This window comes from Poecilia reticulata, chromosome 9 (genome assembly GCF_904066995.2).
Source record: "Poecilia reticulata chromosome 9, P_reticulata-male-v2, whole genome shotgun sequence".
Taxonomy (NCBI): Eukaryota; Metazoa; Chordata; class Actinopteri; order Cyprinodontiformes; family Poeciliidae; genus Poecilia; species Poecilia reticulata.
The window spans coordinates 8,768,867-8,788,610 of NC_088838.1; the positions used below are offsets into that span (position 1 = coordinate 8,768,867).

General features: G+C 39.8%; 3 protein-coding genes across 3 annotated transcripts; 1 reads left to right on the plus strand and 2 right to left on the minus strand.

The window, feature by feature from the left end:
- Positions 1-7: 7 nt before the first annotated feature.
- idua (alpha-L-iduronidase) lies at positions 8-7,431 on the plus strand. The gene is made up of 14 exons (XM_081610493.1): positions 8-304; positions 1,681-1,821; positions 1,928-2,010; positions 2,101-2,208; positions 2,727-2,822; positions 2,983-3,189; positions 4,117-4,292; positions 4,378-4,594; positions 5,583-5,792; positions 5,865-5,986; positions 6,096-6,221; positions 6,704-6,780; positions 6,906-7,006; positions 7,132-7,431. The coding sequence occupies exons 1-14, from the start codon at positions 174-176 to the stop codon at positions 7,230-7,232; spliced, it is 1,896 nt and encodes a 631-aa protein (XP_081466619.1). The 5' UTR covers positions 8-173; the 3' UTR covers positions 7,233-7,431.
- A 237-nt stretch (positions 7,432-7,668) lies between these two features.
- On the minus strand, positions 7,669-9,023 carry LOC103469718 (purpurin-like). The gene is made up of 6 exons (XM_008417589.2): positions 8,913-9,023; positions 8,654-8,768; positions 8,351-8,487; positions 8,142-8,254; positions 7,850-8,062; positions 7,669-7,748 (listed from the first exon to the last, which is right to left on the minus strand). The coding sequence occupies exons 2-6, from the start codon at positions 8,765-8,767 to the stop codon at positions 7,738-7,740; spliced, it is 588 nt and encodes a 195-aa protein (XP_008415811.1). The 5' UTR covers position 8,768; positions 8,913-9,023; the 3' UTR covers positions 7,669-7,737.
- Positions 9,024-13,711: 4,688 nt separating this feature from the next.
- On the minus strand, positions 13,712-17,692 carry LOC103469717 (potassium voltage-gated channel subfamily V member 2-like). Its single transcript, XM_008417588.2, has 2 exons — positions 16,219-17,692; positions 13,712-15,284 (listed from the first exon to the last, which is right to left on the minus strand). The coding sequence occupies exons 1-2, from the start codon at positions 17,551-17,553 to the stop codon at positions 15,030-15,032; spliced, it is 1,590 nt and encodes a 529-aa protein (XP_008415810.1). The 5' UTR covers positions 17,554-17,692; the 3' UTR covers positions 13,712-15,029.
- Between the last annotated feature and the right edge of the window lie 2,052 nt (positions 17,693-19,744).

Here is a 19,744-nt window from a genome sequence, read left to right on the forward strand (position 1 = left end):
CCAGCTCACGATTATCTGCCTCCTGGTTGGTTGGTTGCATTTTAACTTGTTCTTCACCAGCACCAGCTCAGTATTTATAAGCTTGTACTACAAAAAACATGTTAAGAGGTTAGACCGATAGTTTTCTGTCACTTTGTGAGACATGTAAACGAACACGCCGGCGACAGTTAATTATGTGGAGGAGTTTGCCTTTTCTTGCTTTATTTTGGTGCTTCTGTGAAACTTCTGGCGCTTATATCATCACAGTTGACGCGAAACAACCAGAAAGAGAGCTCAGACCATTCTGGAGAAGCACTGGCTTCTGGTAGGTCGCTTTTGTCTTTCAAAGCGGTATTTTATTGAAGTTTCCGCTTATGCTAAAATCACCACCCTTGGTTCTGCTAGCCGCTGTGATGCGCATGCGCAAACATACCATACCTTACTTAGCAACTTTATTTATAAACCACTTTAAAACAAGCATCGCTGATACAAAGTGCTGTACATTAAAACACAACATAACAAAAAAATAAAAACTTGCAGTTTAAAAACAAACATGCAATTTAAAACTAGATCCTGCTGGAGTTGAAAGCCAAATAAAATAGATGGGTTTTAAGACGAACTTTAAAAGTGGACAGTGAAGGGGCCTCTCTAACCTGCAAAGGCAAGTCATTCCATAACTTAGGGCCCATGACAGAGAAAGTCCTGTCACCTCTGAGCTTCCTTCTGGATCTCGGTACCTCCAAGAATAGCTGATCTGCGAACCTGAGAGACCGATAGGGTATGTAGGGGTGAAGAAGCTCAGAGAGGTAAGCTGGGGCAAGATTATGCAGTGATTTAAAAACAAACATAATTTTAAAATGAATCCTAAAATATACAGGCAGCCAGTGAAGTGAGGCCAGGACAGGGGTCACATGTTCCGTCTTTCCCTTTTTCACTGTGTCACGTGTTTATAGTTTACAAACAATGTAAACTATCAACACGTGACACTGATTCAAGTTGGAAACAGGCTAAACCCTTGACAAGCTAAACATTTTTGTAAAAATTCAAAATGTAAGACATTTTGGCTTGAAATCATGTCACATGGGCCTATAATTTAAAACTACGTATTAGTGTCAGCCTCGTGTATTTAAAGCACAACTTCGGCTTTGTTACAACTTTATTCAGTTTGTGAAAATTGAATTGAAAAAAAATTATTGCTTTAAGCTTAATATTTGAAGGTAACCATCTTAAAGCTGATTCATTTGTGCGGCTCAAACATAGACATAATTATTTCACACTGAATTCAGAAACATCCTTCAAGATTGCAAAATATATTTATATATTTTTTTATTAGGCTTTTCTTGGGATTGAGTCCAGAGAGATGACGGCACGACACCACACTGAGAAGTCAAACCTGGACAGCATTAATCAAAACTCACAGATTCTTATAAAATATGTGATTAACAACAATTCAATTTGTTAAAACTAAAAAAAAAAATTCACCACTTTAGAAGAGTCCTATCTACTGTTGTTCAGTTCCAACCTGCATTCTACATTAATATTTTGTTTCCAATAAGCTAGACTTTTGTGTAATATTCTAAAGTGAAGTTATGTCTGCCAAGTGTGAATAAATGACTCAAGACTTCACCACAGAACTGTATAAATGTCAGAATTTTAAAACTGATAGAAGCTGCTAATTTTAAATATATTTTTCTTGTGCAGCCCTCCACTCCCTCACACCCAGGCTGACCAGTTTGACCTGAGCACCGACCAGCAGCTGAATTTGGCTTATGTGGGCTCGGTCCCTCACGGAGGGATCCGGCAAGTTAGGATCCACTGGATGCTGGAGCTGGTCACTTTACAGTAAGTACAAAATGTGGTTAATTATACGCTATAATTCATATTAGAGAAAGCATGCCTACTGCCATATTAAAACAAGTGGGATTTTTTTTTAAATTAATTTTTGTAGACATGTTGGAGGAAAACCTCAGTATAACTTCACTAAACTGGATGAGCTGATAGAACTGCTGTCAGATAATGGGCTCCAACCAGGTACTGTGCTCCAAACACACTGCCTTTGTTGTTGATAAATGTCGTCTTCATTGTGATGTTCTTCTGATAAATTCTTTTGATAAACTTCAGGTTTTGAATTGATGGGCAGCGTCTCAAACTACTTCACTGACCTGGAGGATAAAGCCCAAGTGGTTGAATGGAGAAATCTGGTTTATCTCATAGCCAAGAGATACATTGGTGAGTCTTTGTTTACTTAATAAGCTGCTTTACCTCAATCCTACCAGTCAAGTGTCCAATAAAATATTAAAATAGAAAAATAAAGGTTGAAACATGTAGGAGAATTTTTAAAAAGTCACTAGGTTTCACTGTTTGAAAGTGACATATTGAGGATCTCCAAGTCGCTGTAGCAACAATTGGATGCCATTTACATACCAGCTGATTGTTTGAGAGTGATCTCCTATTATTGTTAAACTAAACGTGTTGCTAAACGCTTGTGTGACTTTGGAACATTAATCTCAACTGGTTAGATAAGGATAAGATTCAGCTTTTTGGTAACAAACACTCCTCATAGGAGTCAAAGGAGAAATCTGAGGAAAAGAATCTCACGCACATTCACCCTCTGAATAAATGTCCTATAATTAAATGTTGAGTGTTTCCAAAATTTTATACTATTTGTTTTTTTGTTTCTTGTTTTTTTGTAAAATCATAAATTCTGTTTCTATTTAAAAAATATTGTTGCTCATTTTAAATTTCAGACAAATACGGCCTAGGAAGAGTTTTTCAGTGGAACTTTGAAACGTGGAACGAGCCCAATAATCATGACTTTGATAACGTCACCATGTCCATTCAAGGTAAACCCCAGAACACGTACATAACTGCATGCTGCATGTGTTGCACTAGAATTTAACTGCTCATAGCGGAGAAACATAGTCACCAACAGACATTAATGATGAAGGCCTCACTCCAGATCAGGCCTCACTGCAGATCTCTGTTGAACGCACATTTCTTTAGGGTTTCTAAATTACTACGATGCGTGTTCGGAGGGGCTGCGCGCTGCCAGCCCGCTCCTGAGGTTCGGCGGTCCCGGAGACTCTTGCCATTCTGCCCCCCGCTCTCCGTACTGCTGGGCCATGCTGCAGCACTGCTACAACGGCACCAATTACTTCACCGGAGAGACGGGCGTCAGGATCGACTACATCGCCCTGCACAAGAAGGCGGGTATATGCATAATATACTGTTAGATCACAGGTTAGCATCTAATCAAAATGTTTATCAAAGGGGGGCACTGTGGTCAGAGTGGGAACCCCCGTCCTTGGTTCCTTTGACGTATGTCTTTCTGATTGCTATCAAATAAAGGTCACTCGTACTGACAAAAACGTTTAAAGAAAAAACTTTATTGAAGTATTTTAAGTAGAACTCATGAAATGACTCATTGCACACACAGTGGTTTGTTTCCGCTGTTTGTTTCTGTTTATTTTGATGATCATGACTTGAAGCTCAGCACAAAGCGAAACTGTCCACAGTCAACAACCTGACTCTTCCTCAAACTCTTGAAAGGGTTTTGCTTCACCCAGGCTGCAGATGTCCCTGTTAACTTCTGCACCTTTTTCAGCCAAACTTGGTTCTTTTACTCAGTTTTCTATCAATATGATTCCATACAGCAGTTTTTGAACAGTACTTTTGTGCCTTAAAGACTTCACATGATTCTCCTTACAAACACTAAACTGTGTTTTCTTTCCCAGGGATGCCGGGTTCGACCCAGACTTTTTTTTCTTGTGTGGTGTTTGTCAAATATACAATATTTTTTTAGAATCGTCATTATTATGCACACCCTCACGTTATTATAAAGACCATAACAAAATATTGCACTTGTGTTTTTTAAAATGTTTTATTATTGGTGCTATGTGATATTTTTATTTTCTCATAAGCTGAATTTGGAAAAGTCATAAGATAAGAATTTAGATGAAAAGAATTAAACATTTGAAATCGATCAGTTTGTGTGTAATAAATCAGTGTAATTATGTAATAACAGTACTTTTTGAATCAAATCAGTGGAATAATTACATTTGTTAATGATATTTTTATGAATTGAGATGAAGCTGCCATATAGAAAAAGCTGACTCTCTGTTTCTGTCTCCCAGGGAGGGGGCTTCTCTTTGCCCATTCTCCAGCAGGAGCTCCAGACAGTAGGGGAGATCCAGGAGCGCTTCCCCAGCTTCCGCAGCGTCCCCGTCTACAACGATGAGGCCGACCCTCTGGTGGGATGGTCCAAACCTCAGGAATGGAGGGCTGACGTGACGTATGCTGCAATGGTGGTAAAAGTAAGGCAAAAAAACAATGTAAGTGCAGACAAAATAATTAATAATTCACCACTTACTCAGATTCCATCTCTTCTTCTCCAATCAGATAATAAAGCAGCACCAGGATCTGCTTCTGGCTAACCCCAATAACACCATCAACTACACCCTTCTGAGCAACGACAACGCCTTCATGAGTTACCACCCGCACCCCTTCACTCAGCGCACGCTGACCGCTCGTTTCCAGGTCAACAACACCCGGCCGCCTCATGTCCAGCTCGTCCGGAAGCCCGTCCTCACCGTCATGGGCCTGCTGGCTCTGCTAGGTGACGTTCTCAAGGGTCAGGGTGTCTCTACATCATTAAAAAGTCTTAGTTTTGTGTCTCTAAACTTAAAATGTTTTAAATTCATTAAAGAAGATGTAAGTTGACCTTAAATACGGTAATCACAGGTCTTAAATTTTGTTGTGATTGGACTATGTAATTTTCACAGGTTTTTTATTACAGGACTTTTCTATAGGCAAACGTTTCAGTCACACATAGACATCTTCTCACACTGCATCCAGAGTCTTGAGGCGGTTAATGCTGCCAGTAGCAAACTGCTAATACTTGTTAGCTAGCTTATTTGTGTCATCATGGGTAGTTGTAAATTTACTGGCAGTTTGCCACTGACTCGCTTCCCAACCCATACCACGTGCATTTTGTTCAAAAAAGCTTGACACTGTGTGGGTTAAGACTGTACAGCAGTGGTCCCCAAAGTCGGTCCTCGAGGGCCGGCATCCTGCATGTTTTAGTTCTCTCCCGTGGCAGTAACAACCTTTTCAGCATGTCAATGTTCTTCTTTGGCCTTCAAATGAGCCATCATTTGATCCAGGTGGCTAAACCAGGGAGAGAACTAAAACATGCAGGATGCCGGCCCTCGAGGACCGACTTTGGGGACCACTGCTGTACAGTGTGAGAAGCTCAAAACGGCTCCCAAGAGCTACAAAAAGACCCCAGACATTTCATAAATTTGGTACTCTTAAAAAAAAAAAAAAAGTCATTTTTTTGTACGTTTCTGTGGCAATTGTGACAAAGAGCTTAAATCTTATTCATGTCGGTCTTAAAATGGACTCATACAGTTTTCAATTTGAGTATGTGACACATGCAGAAACACCAAAACTATCAAATCTTATAAAATTTTTCCTCAGAAGAACAGTGTGATTCAGGAACGGTGATTTTTTAAAATGTTTTAATGTTATGTAATGATTTGTTTTAATGTTTTAATGTTAGCACGCCGCTAATATTGTACTCCTGCACGTCATCCCTCTTTAAGGAGAAACACAAGTCCTGGCTCAGGTTTTAAACTCTGGACATGAAGAAAACAGCACCGTGGGCGTTCTCGCCAGCACCCACAGACCCATGATCCATGGTGGGTCCGACAGCTGGCAGGCGGCCATCCTGGTCTACAACAGCGACGACAACAGCACTTCCCAACGCATCGATGACGTTACAGTCGAGCTGAAAGGACTAGCTGAGCAGAAGGGTGAGCTTTTAACAAAATCCTGCAGCTTAGATAAAACGTTTCAGTCCAGCTCAGTATCTGTTTGTTATGCAGGTCTGGTGTATGTCACCTACTACCTGGACAATAATGTTACCAACCCGCACCAGCTGTGGCAGAGCATGGGCAGCCCCGACTTCCCCACCGCGCAGCAGTTCAGATGCCTCAGGAGCGTGGAGGTAATTATTTCTAAATAGGACCATCTAAACAAGATTTTAATTCTGGATGCAAAAAAAAAAAAAAATTTAATCTGCAGCTTCTGACCCACTGATGATGTGATACTGTTAGGACCCCCGGATCGACGGACCTCAGATATTTCGTCCTGGCGACACACTGACTCTAAAAGCCAAACTGTCCGTTCCCTCCGTCCTCCTCGTCCATGTTTGTGCCCGGCCTGAGGTCGGACCAGACCAGGTTGGAAAAAATTTAAGTCTTTGTTCTGAACAGGCTGCAGTAATGACACACACTTATTCATTCTTATGTGCTTACAGTGCCTTGCAGTCATGTCCTTTTGAACTTTTTTCTTTTTTACGTTGTGTTACATTTACTAAAAACAATCTGATTGGTCACGATTTTGTGTGATAAATCAAAACAAAGTAAACGTTAATTATGACATTGATCGAGAAGGTTTCTAACATTTTTTTCCGAAAAGAAATCTGAAAAGTTTGACATAAATTTGTATTCAGAGGCTTTTATTCTGTCAGCTCTAAACAAAATCTAGTTCAACCACCTGCCTACAGAAGTGCCTTGATTAGAAATGGAGACCACCACCATTGAGTCTGTGTTTATACCATGACAATATGTGATATTAATATGAATATTTTAAGGCCCTGTAGCCAAATAAGTTTTAGTTAGCACTCTGTTTTTTACCACACGCTGTGTTTTGTCTTTGTCAGGTCAATGGTTTGCGCTTCATCCGGATCACCAAAGGCCAAGTCCTCGTTATCTGGTCAGATCACTGTGTTGGTTCAAAGTAAGTGCAATATTTAATATATTTCTCTTTCTTTGAATTTGACTGTTTTATTCAAGGAAAATGCATTAAATGAGTCCTTTCAAAGGTTAGGCGGTAACCTTCACTCCTGACTCCCTATTTTGTAGATGCATCAAGACGTTTGAAGTAGAATTTTCTACGGACCAGAAGGAATTCAGTCGGGTTAATGCTCAGGACACCATTTTTACGTCTTATGTCCACTCACCAGGTGACATACCTTTATTTTCCCTAGTCCTTTTTTTCTGTTGTTTTTGGGGGATGTGATATAAATTCTGACCTTCACTGCAGCCTAAGAGCTGGTAGTTTAGTCTGTCTATCATATTTGTGTTGCAGTGGACCAGACGGTTGGGGGTCTGTACCGAGTCCGAGCTGTGGACTACTGGGGGCGGCCCGGACCCTACTCTCTGCCGGAGAGGTTTTCAGATGGGGAGTAGAAGGTGTAAATGCAAACAGTAGCACATTTTAGAGACGTTTAGTCTGCTGATTTCCATTTGTGGCTTGTTGAGCGAAATCACACCTCAGAAGACGTTACAGACGCATCTGACTTCTTTACGAACATAAAAAAAACTCACATATTGAATTATTGCTATTTTATATGAACTTGTTCACATAAAGATTTTTACAAAAACAAAAGACTACTACTTTTTTTTAAATAAAATTTATTGTCAGCAGCACAGATCAGTTCACATCAGATGTTACCCGTCAGTGAGTTACGACAACATTCTTTGAGACATTCGTACTATTTGTTGGATTTTGCTTTGAACTACCGTGGAAGTGTGTTGTGGCGTTACATTGGAGTGCAGGATTCATCAGAAAACTAAGTTGAGAGTGTAGCATTGCACAATTCCCCTGTGAAGAGCTGCGTCTTCATCCTGGGCATTTCAGTCGGCCCAGATTAATAAAGTGCAGTCGCCCAGCCACCATCAGCCTTGAAGCTGTTTAACATGCCCCTGTTGAAGAGAAACAAACACCTTTTAAGTTTAAATTCTCTGTATAACCTTTATATTGCAAGTCAAATGTCTGCATGTTTGCATGTCTGCTTGTTGCATACCTGACTGCAGCACGGGCTGGAACTGTCCGGCCATGCAGATTTCCTCCTGCTTCTGCCGGACGACTCTCTGGATGGCTGGGGGAAGGCCGCGAGGGTTGCGGGAGAAGACCAGCGCGTAGCCGTCCTCGCAGCTTCCGTCCTCCTTCAGGGTGCGGCAGGCATATGTGATGGCATAGTTGTCGTAGTCTGTGTCGATGATCCAGTAGTTGTCCCCTGGCAAAGCAGAGGGAGATGTTAGTCTTGACTACACTGAGATAGAGGAGGATAAAACATGCAGCTCTCTTAGGCTTACCGCCGCTGGACAGGTAGCTGGCCAGCCCTTGGTAGTTCATGAACATCTTGCCTGGTGTGTTGGGGTCAGGGACTGAGTACTGAGCAGCCATGTCTGCACAGACAACCCAGAACCTGGACGTGGGATAGAGTAAGAACATTACAGCTGAAATGCTGGGAGTTGTGTATTGTACAGATTTCAGTCTAATAAGTTAAAAAAAAAAAACCAACCCAAAGAGAGTGACTCTGCCTCTGGAGGAGGCCACCATGGCACCGTCGTCCCCAACAGTGTACTCAGCAGAGATGTTGTCCTGCAGGAACAAACCCTCAGGGTCCTTCTTCTGCAGGGCGTACCATTTACCTGCATACTGCCAAGGAATAAAGATAAACAGATACATTAACAGAGATTTCATTAGATTAGTACAGCTGAATTAGCAAAATGCAAAAAGATGATCACACTCTATGCTGATGATATTGTTCGTTATAAGGAGAATGGTATTCTAGAAATGGGAATAGAAGTTATTATGTACTCACCCTTTGGGGATCAAAGTCTTGTTTAACTGTGAATCTGTCCACCACACAAGAGGCCAGGCTCTGTTCCACACAGGCCAGGAAAAGCATCACCAACCCAAAGAGCTGGAAGTCCATTCTAAGTCAAGCCAAGAAAGAAACCTGGTTGCCTTTCGCCTTTTGAAATCTCCGCATATGGCTTAAAAGTAAAACAAATCAGTTTCTCTAGCAATGGGAGTTTCTGTAAACCTCTTATTGGTCCCCGGAGGCATCATTTCCTTACCTGAGGTGTAGAGGAAATCCACGGAAAGCTTGCAGTTCAGAGATGTGTTGCCGTGTTTGAGCTGTGCCGAGCAGCCTGCGAGCGAGCCTTTTATACGGGAGCCACTGATTATTCTCACTTCTTCAGCCTAAATGTAGATTTTAAATCTTGCATTAATCCAGTTATAGAAATCCCTGCCTGTAAGCTGATGAGCCTTCACGTTCAGGAGCATGCAGGGTTTATGTAATTTTTTTTTTTTTTTTTTTTGCCAGGCTGCAGTTGATCATGGCGGATGCAAAGGAAGATTAAACTTGTCTGAACCCTGAGTCACGCGTACGCTGCAAAGGTGTTGTGGCATTTTATGTGTAATATAATGAAATTAACTATTGCTTTTGCAATTTTGGACATTTTGTAATGTTCTTAAAGTAAATATATTTTTCAGGAAATTATTTTCACGTTTTATATTTACAAGTTGCTACATTCGGCAACCTTAAAATTACGCTTGCAAATGTATGTTTTTGTATTTCTTTAGCCATAAAGGGTGAGAATGAGATGGCCACCATGGAAACCAGCTATGAGTAATGTGTTATATCAGTAGAGGTTCAGGTGTTTCCGTCTCCCGTCATCTTGTCTGTAAATACTGCCAGGTCTAATCCGGGGCAGAATGTCTGCTGCAAAGAACTGCCAAAATGCATTGAATAAGGTTAATGCCTGTGCATGAGCAAAGGATCTGTGAATTCAAAGATGTTGCTGTAAATTTAGCTTCAGACATGAAAGCATCTTCTTTTTGAAAATCTTGGGTTTTCTGATTTGTGTAGAACCACAAATTGTGAGCAGAATATCTTGGTATTAGTTTGTTTTACCCGTCAGTCAAAACATCTGTGCTTTGACTAGACGCACTAAATTTTGATCCGTCTAAATCTGAAACTGCAGCAGCTGCTTGGCTCAGTTAACTAATCTGAAAACTAGATTTATCAACAGTCTCTTGCACAGAGAGAGGTGACGCTGGGTTAAACTCTGTTTATGGGGGCATTGTGAGGTCAGGTCTGGTGTGTGGGAGCAGGACAAAGTTGTGCAACAACAAGATGTAAAAATACACATTGCGTATTTAAACAAACTCCTCACACCTCCATGGCAGATGAAGATTGACGTGATCTACGATAAAACCAAGGACTTGGTGACCTTATTACAGACTTGTAGTTTCTAAATTAGACATTCTGATCACTTAAACAGCGAAATATTAAATCATTTTTATGTTTTTGGTTCTTCATGTCAGGATTCAGAGTTTACTCGGGCTTTTAGAGAATATAAAGATTATAAGTTCTTTTAAAGAAATCAAAATATTTTAACCAATCATCTTGAAGTTATAAAATTCAAATAAAAACATCCTACAAATAAAAAACAAAAACACAGCTACTGTTAATTTGCATGTGTTTACAACAGGGAAGTCCGGATCAGCCAAATCTGGATAAACGTTTTAACACGAGCAGGTAAACATCTGAATATGCAACTGTGCGATACAATAAAAATACAGGCCAAAATTCTCTATTCTGCAGAGATGATTCATACACCTTTACCTGTTAGAAACCGTTTAGTAAAACTTACGCTTTTCTTTATCAGCAAGCATTTAGCTTGGTTAATTAAATAAAACCTGTTTAAATGTGCATAATATTAAAAACCATAATTTACCAGCTTTAATACATTAATAACTGATAATCTCTTCCTCTGAAAAAAAAAAAACAAGGAGCAATGCCATGTATTTATTTTTTAATACATTTAAAGAACAAAATTATTTATGATGCTGTACAAAGAGCCAGAGATCTGAAAGGTGTTTAAAGTAAATGTACCCGGTTCCTCTTTAACATTGTTGCACCAGCAATCAACTGAACAGTTATGGGGGAGAAAAAAAATATACATTTTATATTTTATGTCCTTCTGTATTTATGAAATTTCTTCAATTCAAATATCAACGTCAATTTCTGAGTGTAGCTGCATTTTAAGTTATTTCTTCTCATGTAACTAAATTACAGTTTCTGGGAAACCAGAGGAGGGGAGTTGTTTTCATTGTGACAGTGAACACTTCCATGAAACAGCAGTGAATTAGTGGGGCCTGACTTTGCCACCATTACTCCAGGAAGAGGAGGAAGAGGTTGGACAGTGCACGAGGAAGAGGACGTCTCCAAAGGACAGTCCAGAGCTTTACTTCAGGATGGTGTCTTCAGCTGTGAGACGGAGGGTAAGAATGTAAAGAATCATGCAACAATATTTGGATTATGGACTTGATTTGTATATGAATAAGAGTGAAGATGTTACCTTCTGCTAACTCCTTGGCAATCCTCTCCTGCTCCTGTCGAATTTTCTTCTCCTCCTCCTCAATCCTCCTGTCCTCGGCTGCAATAGGCTTCAGATAATCTGAGGAAGGTGAAGTCAGAGTTACAAACAAAGTCCAGTCAGAATTTCCTTTCTAACTTGCTCGGATTTGCGGAAATTAGTTGAAAACCGTCCACATACAAGATATAAATTATTCAAGGTGGATATAATTAAAAAGATAATACCCCTACATCTTAAAACTATATTTATTTCCGTTAATTTCATATTCTCATGTTCATGAACTTCTCATGAACTCAACGGGAGAAGAGTTCAGAATTTAAACATTTAAATAATTTGAGTGGCAAGTTACCGATCCTATACAAAGGATTTACATCTTCAAACTATCAGGTGACTCAATGTTATACATACTTGTTAAATTATAAAATTATTTACACTCTTTTTTAAAATACACAGAGAACGCTAGTTTACCAAATCTAACCTTATATTATCAAAAGCATGTTTATTAGCAACTCTCTCACATGTGATATGCAGCATGCACTGCTACTTACATAAACAGTTAAAAATAGCTGTATGATTACTTCTTTAATAACTTACCATATCGCCGTTTACCGTAGATAATGCCAGCAATTAAAGCTGAATACCTGGCAGTCTGTAACAAACAAAATCATTCATTAGAGAGCCAAATATAAACAGTTTGCTTGTCATACACACTATGAACACTAGGGGGACACAAGCGTTAAATGAATTGTAAAACATGTTAAAATTAAGCTAAATAACGTGAATAATACATGATATCACATGTACTAAATATAAACGATTAAACCTTTACAGTAGAAAAGTGGAAAAACGGAGCGCGTGCTTTGATTTTCAATTAGCAACAATTAACTATCGTTTCCTTGCAGGTAGCTCCAAAGTGTTAGCTTTAGCAACGTAAAATCTGACCCTCTGACACAAACATTTACTCTAGCATTAATCAGGGTGTTATTTAGACAGACTGCAACATGCATTTCTTTGCTAATTTGGACTGAATGAAAGCTTATACTGCGTTTTCATTTACCCATTCTCTTCGAGCTAATGTATCCTGATTATAGTTAGCATGTTGGTGACTTCGAACGAGTTGTCAACCAAGTGTGGAGAATTATTCCAGCAGTTTTACATTAAATTTCTTAATAAGCGTTTCGGTAACATATCTAACAGCACAAACCTTTATTAAAGGCGACACTGCGACAGGAGGAGGCATGGTTCAATAGCAGGCCAGCAGTTAGCAACAGAGGTCACTTTACCACTGTCGAGAGGAGAGTCGTCTTCTTCGGGGAAAGTTTTGCTTACCGCTTTAACTGTCACAATTGAACTGCTGCCATCTTCCGGACACAAATAAATGAAGCAACACGGAACTGTTGCTTCATTTAGCATGTCTAATCAAGCCTGGCTGCTAAAAAATTAAGCAGAATCAATTAAATTTAAACAAATACAATTCCCTTTGCCTTACAGGAAACGATCTTGAGAGAAAAATTAATATAAAATTCAACATTTATAGTAACACCAAATAAAAGACTACACGTGATTTATTGTATTGTTTCGATCCCTCTATGTGTGAAATGTGCAGCAGACGTTTTATAGGTTCACTCAGGTGAACAACATGGATTTAGGCTTTAAAATATGTATGTCACAAACAAATTAATTATATGAAAGTAAAAGCTTTAAAAATATTTCATGCAGTGGCCACCTATTTTACGAGTTTCTTTTCTTGTTCCCTCATGAAAAGATGAACTCCCCTGCTTTTTATTCCTAAATACACAAATTTCATTCCCTCTGTCATTTAACTCCTTATCCTCTCCTGAAACTATAAATTTCCCTTGATATAATTGTTTATTTTAACAAAGAGCATTTCTACACAAACAACAAAAAAGTTGTTTAATTCAGATATTTTGAGTTATCTGTGAACAAAGCGACAACTCGACCTAAACCAAACTCTGTCAAAACAAATAAGGTCAGAACCCTTCTGGGTTAATTGTTTATAGGACCACCTTTCACTGTGATTACAGCTACATCTTCTGAGTTATGTCTCCACACATTTGTCCATCTTCCCATCAACCATGACCAGCTTCTTTATCACCATTAAGAAAACAAAAGCATCCTCACAGCTTGATACTGCCAACATCGTGTTTTCTATGGGCATGGCATGTTCAGGTTGTTGATTCTTGATTCTTCTATTTCCATGCAATCTTAATTCTTTCAGCATAAAAATATTTTTCATTTAATGTTTTGTAAGCACAGTGTTTCTTTTCAAAATAATTAGAAATGTATATATTTTTCTTGATCTCCTCACTTTCATCTATGTTAATTTGTCATCTGTGTTTTTATATGTTGAGTCACAACAGAATTATTTCAGTATATGACTAATAGTATACAACGAAATTAGAGCATTTTTTCTGAGATCTGTAAAAGATTATAAAACAGATACAAATGAAATAAATAAAGAAAACACACAGTAATATAAAAATGTTTAATCTGCAGCAGTCTCATGCTTTCAGAATTATTCAAAAAGTTCTTGAACAAGGTTCACAGATTACTCTAATTCATCTTAATCTTTTTCAGATTTAAACGATAACAACATCCATGCACTCAGGGCTTAGTTAATACCAACGAGAGCACCCTTAACGTTCTGGATTGTAGAAAGTTGAAGATCTCAGTAGGAACATGTGTTCGCAATAACTGAAAGAAATCTCGGTGAGGTCAGAAGAAATGTGTTCACTCCAAAAAAATACTTTCTTTTACAGTCATTAAAGACACTGTAGTTAAAGCAAGAGTAGAGTTTATTCAAAAAGACTGCAGTCTGAGTTTGTTCCATACGCTGCAGGTTTTTTATCACACAAGCATCATTGGCGAAATCACTGGATATTGAACAGTTTTGAAAAGCGGCACCACTTTTTACAGGCAAGCGTTTAAAAACTCTGAGATCCAGAGAAGGAGCATAAAATGAAAGCACATCAGCTCCTCTTACAAAAACAACAAAACAAAAAAACAGTTTCCTCATTTATTTCCTGGTGCCTGTACAGAACCAGAAACATTCTCCATTTTCATATAAACAACAACATTGTAATGTAGAAAAGAGATGTTGCTTACATTTCATATCTTGGCCTTGCTTTATTACAGTATCACTTGTAAACATTTCCCTCTATATCCTCACCTGAGCTTCACTGAAGCCACATCTCACAGAAATATTAATCTCCAAGATACGTCTTGTAAGGTTGCAATGACGTTTCTTGACATTGCTAAGCATATGAGCTCAAATATATTCCATGTATTCAGTACGTTTTCAGATCAGTCATAAACTTTAATTCAAGACTTTGATTTTAAGAAAACAAGCAGATATACAGTGTTTTGCAAATTTATTCAAACCCCTGTGATGTTCCAGCTGAAGTTGGTGCTACAAAGTACTGGCTTAGATTGACTAAACACTAAACACAGAGTTTTCAAACTTTTATTTTTAATAACTTTTCATGCCCACAAGCTTAAGGGGGTTAAAAAACCTTCTTCAATGCAGTGTAATACTGTAAGAATATGGTGAATATTTTATGCGTCTTATACTTAATTAATTAAAAATTATTTCCAAATGTGCTTATTTTTTCAAGAATTCTCTGCTGACCTTCCCACTTCAAATACTTCTTTCTGCCACTAGGTGACCCTAGAGAGGCTGCAGAGTGTTTTCCCCACACAAATGCTGCAATTTCACTGGAGTGGATTGCCAGTTGTTTTCAAACACATTTCATGCAGTTTTCCCAAAAATCCTAATTCAAAAAGGAATCAGTGGTGGCTTCCAAAGCAGCTGCTGAGCGAATTAATTGTCCTCTTGGCAAATCGCACCTTCCCACGTTTCTTCAGGCAGGCTGTATACTGGTTGGATTTGAGTTTGGAGTAATAGTCAGAGAACTTGTTGAAGAGGATGGAAATAGGCAGGCCGTTGAGGATAATTCCAAACGCGATACAAATGAAGGCGAAGACACGACCCAGTACAGTCTCTGGGTACACGTCTCCGTAGCCCACAGTGGAGATGCTCACCTAAAGGAAGAGAGAGAGGAGGGGAGTCGGTACTGATAGACCAACAAAGATTGCAGATATTCATGAGAGACACTGAGATTACATTTTTAATAAATATACCATGACTGGCTTTGAGTACTGCTGATTTGTTTCTTTTCATTTGAGGGAGACAGCTTGGGTCAAATGATGGAAACATGGATACAGCTGGTTAATTAGGGCAATTATCCCAATAAATATTATAACTGGTGGTGAAATGGATGAAGCAGGATAACACTGAGCTTTTGGAAAAGCCGCGACCTCCTGCTGGATTTGCTCATGTCAGTGGGTAAATGACCTATCCTTTTTCTACATAACATAAATCAGATTGTATAATAAATTTGTTCCGTTTCAACAGTAAGTATCATTTTCTGCTTCTGCCCCATATCACTCTCACAGTAAGAACTGGTCTGTTGTGACAACTCCATATTAGTTAGAATATTTTTAATCCAAACTACCTTTCCACAGTATACCGACATACTTGAATGAGACACTGTAAACAAACTGCAGCAAAGGTGACTCAGAAGTGGTTGGTTGGTTGAGTGACTCATTTTTGTTGAAAAAAAAAAGAAAACAGGAGCTTGCAGCAGTGAGCTCTGCACACTCGTCCCTTCGTCGTATCCATTAGTATTGCTCTGAGGATTACCATTTACTTCTACCGGATTATAAGCAAGATTCCACCACCTGCTCAGAGAGTCGATGCATTGATCTGTTAATGGGTTTAATTGTGGCAGATGGGCAGGCTCTGTCACTAGGGTTGTGTGTAAACAGTCTGAGGCCATTGTTTAAACAAAAACCACCTTTCTGCAAATACAACAGTTTATAACCTGATTGTTCTGCACCATTTATGACAAACAATTCTGCTCCTGTGCACTGATGTAATAGCTGGTCTAACTAATTTGCACAAAGACGTACTTACAGCTGCCCACCACCATGCATGAGGAATGCTGGTGAAGTTAGTCTGCGGCATGTCATGCTCCACAGTGAAAACCATGGCAGAAAAGCTGAAGATGCCCATAGCGATAAACAGGAAGAGGCAGCCCACTTGTTGGTAGCACTGGCGCAGGGTGAAGCCAAACGCCCTCAGACCGGTGGAGTGGCGAGCCAGCTTCAGGATTCGAAAGATCCGCATCAGTCTCATGATCCTCAACACTTGCCCTAGCTTGCCCACCTGCCCCACCGCCTTTATGTCGGCCTCGTGCTTCATGTAGTTTTCTTCGCTGTCGAAGAACTCCAGGATGCCCTGCAGGTATTGCGGCAGAATGGCAATGAGGTCCACCGTGTTGAGGACACTCCTGCTGAAGGATCTGAGATCAGGTGTGGATATCAGACGCAGCACGTACTCCATGGTGAAGAAAGCAATGCAAATGGACTCTACATATTCACAATAAGTCTTGCCACTTAGGTGACCTGCATGGGTTTTGTACTGCATCTCCTCCACTGTGTTGAGGGTCATGGCCACCAGGGAGATCAAGACAAAAAGACTGGAGGCCACGGCCATTATCTTTGCCTTGACCGAAGAAAAAGGCTTCTCCATCAGGTTCCATATCGCTCGACGTGTCTGACCCATGAACATGTCGTGGAACAGCTCCTCATTCTCCTCGATCTCCACCTCGGCCTCCAGCTCCCTCTGGATCTTTAGCTGGTCGTTCAGCTCGTCCTGCCTCTCCTCAAAGGAGATGCGGCAGCAGCGGTTGGTGTTTTTGATCCTCACTCCCCAGTAGTTGATCTCCTCCAGGAAGTTGCGGGGACAAAGCTCGTCCTTGATCCACAACACACCTGTCCTGTAGAAGTTGAAGATGCTGTGGAAGACCTCAGGATCCCTGTCAAAGAAGTACTCATTGCTAGTCACTATGTAGTCATCGCACAAGTCCAACTTCATGTTGTGATCCGTGTACGTGGCCAGTCGTCCTATCCTGGTCTTGGGGTACTTTGCTGCCATCTTGTAGGCTATTTGATAGGGCTTCCCCCCGACGTTGATGTTGATCACGTAGTTCTTCTTGGATGGTGATATCTGCCTAGAGAAGCTGAATGGGACACCCTCCTCCTCTTCTTCCTCATACTCGGCGTAGATATCATAGATGTCTCTGCTCAGTTCTTGCATAGAGTTCCATGTCTTCACACAGCTCTCCTTGGCCAGAGGGTAAACAACCTCAGAAGGTCTTCGAGCGGCATCCGAGTCTGTGACTTTGTAGTTGGGGAAGAGACTCTGCCTCCTGTTCCACAAGTTTCCTACCTTCTTGGTGCTCCCCATGGTGATCACCAGTGCACTACACGCCAGAGAGAGGACACTGACCGACCGACCAGCATTACTGCTAATACCCACTTTACCTAAGCATGCAGGACATGAGCAGGATGCCTCATGTCCCCATTAATGTTGCTGACTGAGAGAATCCGCATACTTACAGGGCATCTAAATACCATTATCCTCTGCTGAGCTGCCCTGCTGACATGACGATGGTTGTGCTGCATATCCCAGCAAGGCATGTTTAGAAAGACTCCAACTTGTCTAAAGTATACTTTCATTGCCTCACTTTGGAGAGTGTAGAACAATTTTGGTAATTGTCAAACATAAACAGTCAAAGCTGCGCAGGGATTTTAATCTTTTATAATCCCCGTGAATTACACTGGTGAAACTGAACTGGTTTCATGTCTATTAATTTCATGTCTGCTTGAGAAAATCACAGCAAAAATAAGAATTTAATAATTACTTGAGATTAAAATAGATTGATTTTATGTCCCTTTTTAAAAAAATAAGACAGAAAATTATTTGCATGGTTTGCTCACTTTTTCTGAGCTTGTCTGATGTTTCCTAGGTGAAGGGAAATAAAGGAATCTGTTAAATTCATAGAAAACACCAAGCAATAGCCTACTTTCCCTACTTTCCCTACTTTCCGTCGTGAAGGTGTGGTGTGAGGTAGGGTACTTTGGGCATAAAATCTGATGTTTTATTGGCAGAAGTTATTCCTCTTTTTAAGACATTTACTATGTGGTGAAAATAATTAATTCAGAAAGGGTTTGCCTGGAAAGGTCCTTTGTGTAACATAACTTTACTGCCCCATTAATCCTGTCATTGGCTATCAGATTATCGCCTCACACACCTATCGCCAGCTTAAGGTGACCAGAGGTGGCACCCAACAAGGCTGATGTCAATAATAATGTGGTTTTCACTGAGCTTTCATTTATCATCATCGCTCCAGCTACTGATGATAGGTTAAAACAGGTACAGAATCATTTAAGGCTTTTGGGATACTTGGCTGCCATCTGGTTAGGCTATTATGTGTTAGTACAGCCAAGAGTCCCACAAGATAGTATTTATACAGTAGTGTGGGAAAAGACGGAGCTGATCAGGGGACATAAATGAAACCACAATAACTGCTGGGTCAGTGATAGACTGATTCAGAACCATGTTTACTTTGCAACAAGGTTTTTTTTTTTTTATAAAATTGGCCTAGCATGGTGGGCAAGATCAACGAGATTAATTTCTTATGTTAGAACTGTCAAATGTGGGTTGGTCAGTAGTGCGTCAGAAGGCAACATACAAACTGTGCATGGAAAATATGGCTGAAAAACATAACATGAATATAAGCGTCTTATATCAGTCTATCAATAATTGTTGATGTCGATAATTATTGGTTAGATTTTGGTTTTAAAAATCTGAAATACTGCCAAACTGGTGGTATGGCCTTTCCTGTTTCATCCACAGTTTATCACAGGTTGAGCAGCTAAAGCCTTTCTTCCGTCTGCATCTCCCAGAAAGCTGTGTGGTTCTGGATCAGAGTTCTGTGAATATTGAATATTCTATCAAATGTATTATCTATTAAAACTGATCACATGTATATTTTTACTGATTTATTGCCCAGCCATAATACAGACACGTGAGAGAAAAAATGATGCATTAAAACTTAACAGCATTATTTGACTGACAAAATAACCTGCTATGCTTGTCCTGGGATGGTGAAATGAACCTGGAGTTCCTGCAAAAACTCTTTGGATTATAGTAGATCTAGAGAAGCCCAAAACAGAAAATAATACTATTGTGTTACTGTCCCAATAAAATATTTGTCAGGCATGTCTATTAATCTGATAGGTCAATTTAAACATTTTCTCCTTGCTTATTTAAAACCTGGAAAATAGAACGTAGAAGGAAACATTGATGTGTATTCAACGTGCACAACGTAATGTCTTCCTCCTCCAGCAGATGGCGGCCTCACAGCTCTTTTAAAGAAAACAAACCCCTGCAGACTCTCTCTAGTGTTTACAGTAAATACTAATAGCTGTAGATGATGATCCACAGCTGTGTTGATGGGTTTCCTGTTATGAAACAACAATTATTTCAATCGTAATTCCTTTAGTTTTTCAAACAAATAGCAACGAGGCCATCTTAGTAATGATTAAAACATGTACTCATCGACTTCATTTGAGTTCATTCTACAACCAGCTAC